Genomic DNA, 12,064 nt, shown 5'->3' on the forward strand with positions numbered 1-12,064 from the left:
ATTAATAGGAGTAGAACTCTGTTTTCACTTCCAGAAAGGAGGGCTGGTTCTGAGTACTTAGTACCTGAGCTTAACATATACGGAATGCTTTGCAGCTTGGTATTTCTGAAGGCATTTTTGACAGAGTGTCAAGCTAGTTGTGAAAGGGAGAAGGTAAACATTGTACATGGACCATCCTGTGCTTTAGGAGCATGTCTGTGTGTGTGGCTGGGGGCTTCAGGGGCCAACTATAGTGAATGCTCCACCTGTGCACTGTCTTGCGGTAGAATTAATACTGTCTATGGGAAGTTGTTGATTGCCTTGAAAGTAGTTCTGCTTGGTGAGTACGAAAGCACTGAGGCCAGGAGAGCTGAGACAGTACATGTCACTCGGGAGCTGCTGGTCTGCAAACCAAGGCCTGCCAGACACTCTTCCTCAGTATGCATATAACTGCAAATGCAATAGCTTGCTTGTAATTCTCTGCAGGGCAGGATGCTGGCTTGAATTCAGTGTTGAGAGAAAAGGTATCAGTGAAAGCAATAAGGGATGATAAACAGTGATGCATGAAACTGTAGGCAGTAAAACATTGCTTCTAGCAAGTACTTAATTTTTCTTTTTTTTCATGTCAAGTAGTTACCTGATTGCTTTCCTGAATGAAGTAGAATAGGTTCCTTTTCCTAATGGTAGTCAGTTTATCCTTTCCGTAAATATGATCCTATTTTTTTTATTTTATATCTCCTCCCCCGTGCTCCTTACTGACTGATTTATTGGTTCATCTATCCTACTATCACTCGAAGATCCCAGCGTACCCAAACCTAAGCTTGCTTTGAAATTAACCTCTCAGCACATCACCCCTTGGATCCAAGTGTTGTCATAGCAGTCCCAAACATGCACTTTAAATGCCACAATGATACAAGAGAAGACAGATGATGTGAGTTACAGTGAATCAGAAGGATAAAAAACATGCACAAAGTAGGAAAAGGTAGGAAACCATAAAAAAGTTTGGTTCACTCGTCTGTCAGAAGCAGGGCAGGAAGGTGAAGAGCTGGTGTCCTACTACACTGAAAAGGATTTAGCTGTACTTCATCATATGTGTGGAGAAAGAAATTGTTGTTTACTGGTATAAACTAAGAACATGCCACTCTCAGATGATTCCATAATATAGAATGACTGCAGTAAAAGAGACGTAGTCAGTCCCTGTCAAAGATTTCCCTGCAGCAGTGTGTAGGCACTGCAGGGAGAAGCCATCAAGTCAAGGTATATTTTTAAATTAGGGAAGAAGGTGTTGTGGAATCCAGAGTTTTTGCCAATTAAACTGAAAGACAGATTCACTGTCTTAATTCTCTATAATTCACTATCAACTAAAGATGATGTATTAAATAATTTCTGTCACTGATATGTTCAGCAACAATTTACCGCTGATCACTGCTGGGAGAGCTTACTGCTTTTGCTGCTGGAGAGTCAAGGTCCTGGCACAAAAGAGTTCAGTTTTGTGGTGCTTTAGCTCACAAAATGATGATTGTACTTTGTGCGCTGCAGTGGTGGAGTCACAACAAAACACAGCATTTCTTTATGTTGCCTAAATGTGTAATTTTCAAGGTTTTAGATAAGATATACCATAAGGTATATATTTGTCTGTGTTCCCCCATTTTTCCTCTGCTTATTTGATTTGCTGTGCAAAATGTTATGAAGTAGAGGGGTTTTTTAAATGCAAAGTTACTTTGCAGTTAAACACTTGAAACATTCTTGTCTTAATAGTGGAGCAATTTTACTTGTTTATTGTATTGCTGTGCTGGTTTTGCCGTTCAGGGCTTTAAAGATTCCCTTACGTTGTTTCGCAGGGCTCACTTGGAGGCCAATGCAGAAAAATGGAACAGATTGCTGACATCCCTGGAAGAGTTGATCAAATGGCTGAATGCAAAAGACGAAGAACTGAAAAAGCAAATGCCCATTGGAGGGGATGTTCCAACCTTACAGCAACAGTATGACCACTGCAAGGTAAGTTGCTTGAGTTTCATAAATAGGCTACTGTGAATAATAGAATGAAGCAAATTTGAGAACAGAAGAAATGATAAATACTTCCTAGTTACTAATTTCTAGAAAAAAGCTCTAGCTCTCCACCCCTTTACTTCCCCACCTTGCCCACTAAAGCACAACTGAGATATTCTATTAATTTCATCTGCAGGATTTCTGATACGTATGTTCAGTCCAAATGCATCATTTTTTTTTTTTTTTTTTTTTTTTTTTTTTCCTGCTGTTTTGGGATATTGTTGGTGAAGTTAAGGAAGTTTTACAAACATAAAAACTGAACAAGAACTGTGAAAGCAATGTTGGATGTAAGTTCAGTAAAATTATGGGCTTTCTACGTGTTACTAAGTTGACCAGTAACTCCCCCACGCCCCATGCAGATTTATACTGCAAAGATGGCTCAAAACTAGTTTTGAGAGCTAAAACTGACCTGTGCCTTGTATTGTTGTATCTATAACACACTATTCCAGCTCTCTGATTTGCTAGTTCTGTTCCAGTTTTGTGCATAATAGGGTATGAATGCCCAAGTATTTTTTAACAATAACAAAATCTGTTGCATCAACAACATATCTTCATTCATGCAGAATGTAGAGTCTGTGTCACCAGCTACAATCAGTAATCATAAACAAGTTAATCATAAAAGGACATATTTACCATTAGATAAATATGTTCTAGTATGGCTGGTTCCATCTTAACATTGTATTTTTTCTTCTGTATGGTGTGAACAAGGAAAGAGAGCAAATGCAGCTTTTGTATAGCTAATTTCATAACATCCCTTTTACCAACACAACAGTGATGTCTTTTCTGCTGTGGTGTTTAGTGAGGGCAAAAACTGAGTTTAGGAAAACACTTAACTGAAATACTCACTTAGAATACTGTGAGAAACTACAGGAAATGTAGCCTGACGTGAACAGCACTTTCGAGACTTAACTCCAAAACATAAGAGGTAAAGGAACTCTGCATACTTTTCTCCTTAATTTAGTCTTTTAAAATAAAGTTATTAGCATAAACTAGGATCTTTGTTTCTTGAGAGTTCATCTCTTCCTGTTAAATCATCCACTTAAATCATCATGCTCTGTTCTCAGGCACATCTGCTGTGAATGTGTTATAATGCTCAAATGATGGATTGTTAGTGCCAAAGAGCAATAAAAGGCTGAAACAGATCCAGATATGTTTTGAAGGAGGTCAGTGGGAGGTGATAGATCTCTACAGGTCATTTTCTAAGGGCTTGCCTGTGTTTCATGCTAGATTATAGTATGTGAGTGATAATAACAAATAATAATGGCAATGCCTCACATTTGAGGATCTCAAAACAATTTATAAAAATGGGGTTTTGTAACTCATTACAAAGTAGAAAATTTTAGAAGCAATAACACTAAATGGCTGATTTGTGAACTGCAGCAATGTTGAAGGCACTTCTGGGTTGTTTAGTCCTTGCCCTTATATTTAAAGAATAACATGTTTTGTTATGTGTCGAGGTTAAAACTCTACTAAGTGCATTCAGGAGCTTAAAAGATAGTCTTCTTTTGTTTTCCAAAAAGGCAATATTCTTTCAGTGTCACTGTGAGTATTGGATATAGTCTGAGCCAGGTGTTTAATACTAGCTAAATCAATGGTCTGCAACAGTACAAAGTTAAAGCAATCCTGTGCATCACTTTGGGTATTTTGTGCACCTATGCAAGCAAGAGCACAATATTCAGTTGTGGGTATTTCTTAGATGATGACTAGTTTATTTTCTAACAGTTATTTTGGTAGGAACCAAAAGTAAGACAAATGGTAAGACTTTCCCATATACCATGTGATGATACTGTGCTATAACAAATGTGAATTATTAGCATGCTGCATTTCACTTTCTGTTGAAGTGTTGCTTATTAGTCATTGCCAGAGGAGGGGAGCTGGACCACAGCTGTCTGTTGCTTTGATTCTCCATGGCAGCACTTCACTGCTGTTTCGCTGCAGAGAAGCTGTGGATGCCCCATCCATGTAAGTGTTTAAGGCCAGGTTGAACAGGGCTTTGAACAACCTGGGCTAGTGGAAGTTGTCCCTGCCCATGGCAGGGGGGATGGAACTGAATGTTCTTTAAGGTCCTTTCCAACCCAAACCATTCTGTAATTCTTAGCAGGAGCTGTTTATTCCTTGCTGAAGCTGCAGTTTACTAATAAACTGCATCAACCAAAAACTTGTGTTTTATCAGGTTGAAAGTGAAAGCTGGAGGGGGGAAAAATTCCATAAACAAAACTCCAAACCCATTGGAAGTCCTTCTTCCTTCTTCTGCTTCCTCAGCATAGTTAAGTGATTGGTCAGTGTGGTTAGGATGTTGGATAAAGATGTGCCCTTGGTTGAGGAACACAAGTTTTATGTCTGTGATTATTTTTTTTTTTTATTGTTGTTTTCAAAACCTTATGCCAAGTCTGCCTTTTCATCAGATTCTTTATAAAATAACTTCATGTAATTCCACACTGTCAGTCACTCTCTGCCTTGTGCGGGTATCACTGACTAGTGTCACTTGCTTTGCATTTAATGTGCTCTTTTAAAAATATCCTGTGTTAAGCTGAAAGTTGTCAGTGCATATCCGAGGTGCAACTGTATCAGAGAAATACTGCAGAGAGATGACTTGATTTCTTACTCTTAAGGATGCTCCCTTTATTTTACCTCTCATTCCTGGCTGTCCTGGTACTTTTTTAAATGTTCCTCTGGCAACGCTTCCTCAAATGTTAAACCTTCTAAGCATTTAAACTTATTAGTAAGATTTGCTTTTTATCAAGTGCTTTTCTTATGATCCCACATTGAACTTCTGCAACACCACATCAGCAGGCCTGCCTGAGCAAGAGCTCTGCTTCTCTGAGGTGCTTCTGCTCTCCTCTTTCCTTGAGTTTCACCACCAAGTGTTGCTTTGAAGTTGTCCTCATGCAAACTGAGCAATTCAGTACCTCACTTCAACTTGTCTTCTCTGTGATCCTTTTGCTCTTATTTCAATTCAGTACCTCACTTCAACTTGTCTTCTCTGTGATCCTTTTGCTCTTATTTCCAGCTTGCTTACCTGATCTTGTCTTTGCTGGTACTTCAAAATGTGAAGTGGTGAAATAGCGGCTCAGCTCTGTGAGATGTGCACTCATGATAGTCTCATCTTCTGTCCTTTATTTGTCTGAGTCTTCAATCCTTCTTGTGTTAGCATTGGTTTTGCCTCTAACAATTCAACAATAATTCTTCTTATTAACCTACGTTTTCCCCACTTTTGGATACGTGAACTGACTTGTTTACTTCAGCTTAATGGTGCTAATCCTGTTGGTCTTCCCCTCTGTTAGTATCTCCCTTGCTCAGTGCTGGCTTCAGCTGTGTTAGATAAGCACGGTATTATGTGACAGTTTGGGTTAGCTCACATTGTTTATGTGCCACTGAGGTCTGTTTGGGCAGGAGGAAGTAAATGGTTTGCAATTCAATTTTTAAACTTGTTTTAGCTTTAAATACCAGTCATTCTCTTACACTTTAAAAGCAAACATTACCCACAGCAGTGTTAGTCACTTGAATCATTGCTACAGATTTAACTTATGTTTCCCACATTAACAGAAATTTTTATTAATGTAGTAAATACTTCTAAATTTTGGACTGATTTTTGTGTTCTTCAGCCAAACTTCCGTCAAGTGGTAGCAGTTCATAGTCTTATCACATACTAACTGCTATGCACAGAGAAATGAGCACATCCTGTCTGGGTATTGAGTTGTGCTCTGTGTCTTGCGGGGAAAGGGCAAGAGGAAGCTTAAATAAGGGAGCATGAATTTCCTATTTTAATTGTTCTCAAAATTTCTTTGCCTTTGAGAATAGGTTGTGGTGGCAGCCCAAGAACACTGAAAAGTTCATAAACGCGTCAGGATGCTGAGGGGAAGTTTAAAAGTACCTGAGTTAAAAAGCCATTGGTATGAAATGTGCCTATTACTTAAGGCTATGTTCACAATCCTGAAGTGTAGAACACAGGGAATAGCTTATAGGGAAAACATATGAAGGCAGCTGCATTTTCAATTTTTCCATAATCACAATTTCTCATCTTTGCCTCTTCTTACCAACTCAGGTTTTTCCTTTCATTCTGTTCTTTTCCAATCTTCCTTATAAATACTCATTTAGAGTTTTGAAGTGTGTGATGCAAAATTTTATCAGCTGCATAAACCGTGAAAGAAAACCCCAACCAAACAAAAAACCAAACCCAAATGAAAAGAAATCTCCACCTCCCCAAAAAAACAAACCCCTAAAAAACCCCCAGACCACTCATGAAAACCAACAGCAAAAACACCCAGAAGACAACCTTTATGCAGATATTTTATTCTGCCGAAAATGAAAAGCTATATAAGTAACACGAAAAATCAGTGGGTTGGTTTTGTGTGTATAGAAATACCTAGAGTCACGCCTCTGCACAAGAGGAAGAAATGCAAATGCTGACATATTGTTCTCCAGAGATGCACTGAGAGCTTTGTGTCTCTGTTCTGCTGGAAGAGTTCCTTACTGTAGCTTTTGGAAAGTATGCTTTTGCTAAAATACAAAGGCTGCCTAAATTATATAAATCACTGTGGTTTAGCTTTCAGGGAGAGAACAGGACATTTCAAATAAAGCAGAAATGGGTACCCTCTCACATAAATCCTGTTGGCATCTGTCTGCATAAATGAACAAATGTCTAGCTAATACTAAATAATGCATGTTTCTTGGATCACAGGGATGCTTAACTTAGCTTCATTTGAGCTCAGAATGAATTGGCCAACGACCTGTGAATGTTTGATTAGTGATTTTATATGTATGGATAGGTCATTAATATTTGCAGGTACTTTTCAGACTTCTGGGGGTTGCTGTCTATGTATTTTGCATTTTAGGCTTGGTTTGTTAAAGTAATCAAATGCTGAAAGTCTCAAGTATTTATTTGTTTTACTTAGCTATTGTCACTTTATAAAAAGTGTTGGCATAGCCAACTGGAAATTGCTTTCTGCTTATCCCTTCAGGGTGCCTGCAATTCCATTGTTTTCTTTTCCAGCAGAAAAAGCCTGTGAGGAAAAAACATTTTTCTAGCCTTAACTTTCTCTGTACTCTTTTGGTGTGCCTGCCTGACTTCAGGCAACGAGTTTATTCTTAAATTAGTTCCTACTTTAATTATTCTAGATTTGTTTTTCTTGGGTATTTTCTATATTCAAATCTGCTTCCATGTTAGGATTTATTAACTATTAGAATCACAATATGAGTATTCTAGTATCAGTGCTGCCCTAGTCGATGTTCTTAATTACAGTCTAGAAAGGGCTTTATTAATTTCATCATCTCATAATTAATTTCTCATGGCATAAGACATGAAGCATGTGTAGAGATGGTCAACTTTGTTGCTGAAACATTAATTTTGACTGAGATGCGAACTGTGAGGGGGTGAGAACAGAGAATTAAAGAGTCTGCGGTTGGAAGAGGAGGAATAATACAGCCTTTTGCTTAGAGGAAGAGCTGCAACTTGATCTGATGGACAAGGGTGTTTGAAGCAGGAGCTTGAATGATCTGTACCACACTGCTGTGAAGTGCCTCTTCAAAGTAAGAATGTTTTCAAAGTCTGTATGCGCTGTCATGAGGGGGAATAGTCTCCTCACTAGTAAATCAGCATTACTGAATAGTTTGAGAGCTCCTTAAGTAAGCTTGTAATGGATAGGACTTTTTAAGCACTCCTGAAGTTTTAAGTGCTCTCCATATTTGAGAATCCTGAATGTTGATTATTGGTGAAAAAGAGAGATTGCACTGTACAAAAAAAATTGTACTGTACAAGGACAGTACAATTCATTAAGCTTTAGCTGAGACTCTTTGAGGTGTGTTTAGGAGGAAGAGGTGGAAATTGTGGGTGGGTATATATTGTTACAGGAAAGGAGGAGTGCAGTTAACGCCTGAAGTTAAATGAGACTTCTCAAGGGGACCTGTCTGAGTTAAAGCCGTTGCTTGAGGATTTACTCAAACTGATTTGTGTTACATAAATGATTCAGGTGTGTATGACTCTGCTCTCCTGGGCTATTTCTCCAAAAGAAAGATGTGTAAACAAAAGCATGGCACAAAGAATGAAGTGTTAAATTAGGATGTCAGTGCAGCGCATTTTTTACTTTGACAAAAAATGTTGTTTCTGGTTGTATTGCAGCTTATTCCCAGAAGAGCAGTTGTTTTATGGTAAGTCAGGAAAGTTGCAATGGACCAGTACTTTAAATAATAAATAATCTGAATAATGAAAAAACTCTGTCAATAAGCAGAGTAAAGCAGGTTGTTTTACTGTTGAAAAAGCAATTGATAAGCATTTATTCAGTACAGTATTTATCTATTTCTGTGGCTTGGCTTTTTAATACTGTAATTTTTATGTAGGTATTTATCAGTATGTACATCTCATTTTGTCCATTTCTGAGGATCCAGTGTCTTCGTTTGTTTTAGTTGAACAGTCCTATATAAACTTTTAATACCTCACAGGATCTTTTTCAAACCACTGAATAAAGCCTATGTTTTTTTCAAAGGATAATCGTTATCCTCAAATATCTAAGAGGACGTTCTGACATTGCTGTGGAGGGAAATGTGTGTGACAGAAGTCAGGGTAATGCTGCAGAAACAGCACAGCTAACAGCATTTCTCTCTGTTCCTTAAAAGTCTGCGATGAGTCTAGTGCCTCTTTCTCTGGTATCGCTTGGCTCATGTCCCAAAAGACCACTCAGCTTCCATTATTATTAGTGGTAACCCATCTACTGCTAATGAAATCTCAGAATATCTTGATGCACCAGGGTGTACCAGACCATCTGTTTCTACTCCTCTGTCTTGAGCTGGAAGACCCTAACTGAGTGGCCTTCAAGTCAGCTGACCTTCAAGGGTGAGCCATGTGCATATCCAGTGAAGGGGGTGGAACACAAGCATATCAGTAGCCCATTTTTAATCTCTGCCCATCAGACAGCTACTATATTCCCTTAACTACCTCTGTTGTTCATCTCTCTGTGTTCTTCTGACTCCATTGTATCCTTATGAAGGTGTAGTGACTGGAATCTGCAGTAGCAATAGCATGGATATATAGGATGAAGTTGTATCCATGTTTTATACTGTAGTAAAACAATGACTCTGTGTCTTATACTTTCTGATGATGCTCAACATTTTATTGGCTTTTTTTTGTTGTTGTTGCAGCTGCATATTGAGCAAATTTTTTTCAGAGACCTGGCAGTAAAACTTCCAAGACCTTTTTTCTAAGCTGTAACTGCCCAGGAAAGTGTCGAGGGTTTTCAGTCTTGTGTATGCTTTTTTAAGATCAGATGGTTTCAATTGTATTAAACAATGCTGGGTATCACCTGAAACCTAAGGACATCAACAGATATGCTCCCACACAGGGCCACAGAAATGAGCTGGTACAAGGAAATGAGATAGGAGATTTCTCTGAATGCAAATATTTTTTTGTTGAGGTCTGTTTTTCCAAAGGCAGAGAGCTGGGAAAAAAAACCAGTGGCGCAGCAGCAGCCAATCTGTTTTTCCAAACTGCAGAGGACCACCAGAGAGCCACAATAATACAGTGGCCATTGCCTTTTTTTTTTTCCTTTTTTTTTTTTCTTTCTTTTCCTCCAGAAGTTTTCATAGCCTGTATAAGGTTTCTCCTTATACTTTATATAATGTATATTATATATTTCTCCTGCTCACACCTTTCTCATTCTGGCACTACTTGGAGATGCTTTCTGTATAATCACAGAATATTCTTGGGTGTCGTGATTTCACTGTCGTCTGTTCCAATAAATTGGACCAGTAAGAAGAAACATACTTCTATTTAGCAAAACTGCTGACTTGCCATTCAGGGCGTGGAATGGAGCTTGCAGGGAATACTTTGAATCTTTTAAGAAGCTCTTTACATAACTGACACGTTTCCATATATATTTTGTGCAAGTGTTAGAGGGCTTTATCCTCTTTCACTGTGTGTTCTCAAAGGGCAGAGTCCTCTCTGCATTGTTGTTTTGAAGAAAATTAAATGGGAGCATTAGTTTATGATGTTCTTTAATATACAGTAAGAGAGAGGATGCTGCCACTTTAAAATCCTTCTGAAACTTTGTCAGCACTTGCAGATTGGACTGGTGAAGAGTTCATTTTCTGTTAAGGATATCTTCATCTAGATCCTGCTTCTTGCTGCTGCAAGCAGACTCTTTAGGGGAGGAGAATATTTATTCCACTTAACTCCTCAACTATTGGATCCTCAATCCCTTGTTATTACAGCCAGTAATCCACCCTAGGAACGTCAGCAATAAATTGGAAGAATTGTGTTACCATGGCAGCCGCCCACTCCTGTTTTCATGCAGATTCTTCAGATTAAAGGCTAGGCTTCAACATGTGTGTACAAACTAGGGGAGCAAATGGGATTTTGGTTTTTCTCACATTTTTATAAGTTTTCCATTTTTGTTCTGCTGCTTTTTTAGAATCAGAAGAAATGAGAGTGGGTTTTTGTTTAATGACAAGATAACCTTGCAGAGGTTGTTTTGGGTGTTTGTTTACAAGAGCTCTGAACCTCAGCTGTTAGGTGTTCCTTGAAAGTTACCATAATCTCCATCTTCTGACCTGGGTTTCAGTGAGTTTCTGTCATCTGCAGTGGTTAGTCTGAGGGGCTGGGAAACTGTTGTGGAAATGTTACTAGAAGTAGTTTTGTTTTCTGATGTTCTGGTCTTCCACCTTTAGCAGCCAAATGATGTCAAAACCTAAAATGATGCTTAAAGATTTGGAGCTTTCTTTTTAGGAAAACTCTTAGAGGTTATGTTTGTGCTAACACATGCTTCCTGCAAAGTAAGCGTAGTGCTGCGCTTCAGTAAGGTTTCATACTGAGTTTAGAGTTCCCACTCCTACGCTTTGAGATTCTAGAGGGCCTTATACACTACTTAGATTTGTCCAAACCAGTTAGTTGTTATGGGGAAAAGACAACCGGGTTTTTAATTTCAGTCTGATTTGGAACTTGAATCCTTATCTTGTCAGGCCAGTAAAGATGACTCCTTTTCTAGTGTCACTTAAAGTATCATCAGTGATTGTCCACATCAGAAGACTCAGGGTAAGTAATAAGGTACAGGTACAATTCTTCTCTATAGTGCTGTACCTGATCGGCCTGCAGTATCTGAAGTTGTTCTTCACAGAGCTACTGTGATCACTTTGTTTTAATCAACAGTTTACTGATTTCTGTTTAGTACGATGTAATTAGAAAGTATTTGCTTGTGCAAGGTGTATGTTTCTTGGGTTTGTTGGGGATTTTTTTGTTTTGTTTTGTGTCTTGGTTTTGAAGTGGTTTTTTAGGCACCTCTTTTTTGGAAGGAGTGCAGTGTTGTGCTCACCATCACCCATTTATTACTGACAAGCTATTTTACATGCATGGTTGCTCATCTTGTAACTTTCTCCCTTGGAATGCGTGAGGGCATTTTAAAGCATCCTGTACAAAACCAGAGTTTGCTTGAAGGTCCTTTCTATCTTGTTTAATGATGATGTAACATTATGTCAGGGCTGGTAGTGAAGCAACTGTTTTCTGAAGTAATTGCAAGGTATATTAGCTGGCTGTGAAGTGTTATAACCCACTCTGCCAAATAGAGAATACGTGTGCAGTAACTTCTGAGACATGAGCAGCCTCTTCTGGTTCTGCAGTGAATGAGGATCGGCCTTAACTGTTTTGTGATTGTCAGAGACAAGGTACTATCATTGATATGTGATTGTGCTAATGATAGATAGTTGTTGTTTGGGTACCCCTATACCCTGTTTCTCTGCAGGACACATTTCAGGGACATATAGGAAGCTACATAGTTCTGTTGAACTCCTAACCTAACTCCTACAGCCTCATGGGGGCTGTTGCTTAAATGTACAGGCATGGCCTGTACCGAGAGAGAACAATTTAAAGATCTTCTCAAAGAAACTTAATAGCTGTTGATGCTAGTAATTTATTTTACACCATAATTTTAATCTTTTAGACCTTTCTTGTTAAATGAATGTATAAATGAAGAAAAAAAATATGTACACCAATGTTTGATGGTATAACACAATAAAACAATATTTTTTCCAGTTAGTTTCATATCACTGTTGT

The 12,064-nt window shown here is 38.4% G+C and overlaps 1 protein-coding gene across 1 annotated transcript in view; it reads left to right on the forward strand.

The window, feature by feature from the left end:
• UTRN (utrophin) overlaps window positions 1-12,064 on the forward strand; it is a 404,863-nt gene that overhangs the window by 279,320 nt on the left and 113,479 nt on the right. The window contains exon 60 of the mRNA XM_080615656.1: window positions 1,821-1,977. Coding sequence (XP_080471782.1) covers window positions 1,821-1,977 — 157 coding nt within the window. The remainder of the gene's footprint in view (window positions 1-1,820; window positions 1,978-12,064) is intronic.

Source organism: Psittacula echo, assembly GCF_963264785.1.
Source record: "Psittacula echo genome assembly, chromosome: 4".
Taxonomy (NCBI): domain Eukaryota; kingdom Metazoa; phylum Chordata; class Aves; order Psittaciformes; family Psittacidae; genus Psittacula; species Psittacula echo.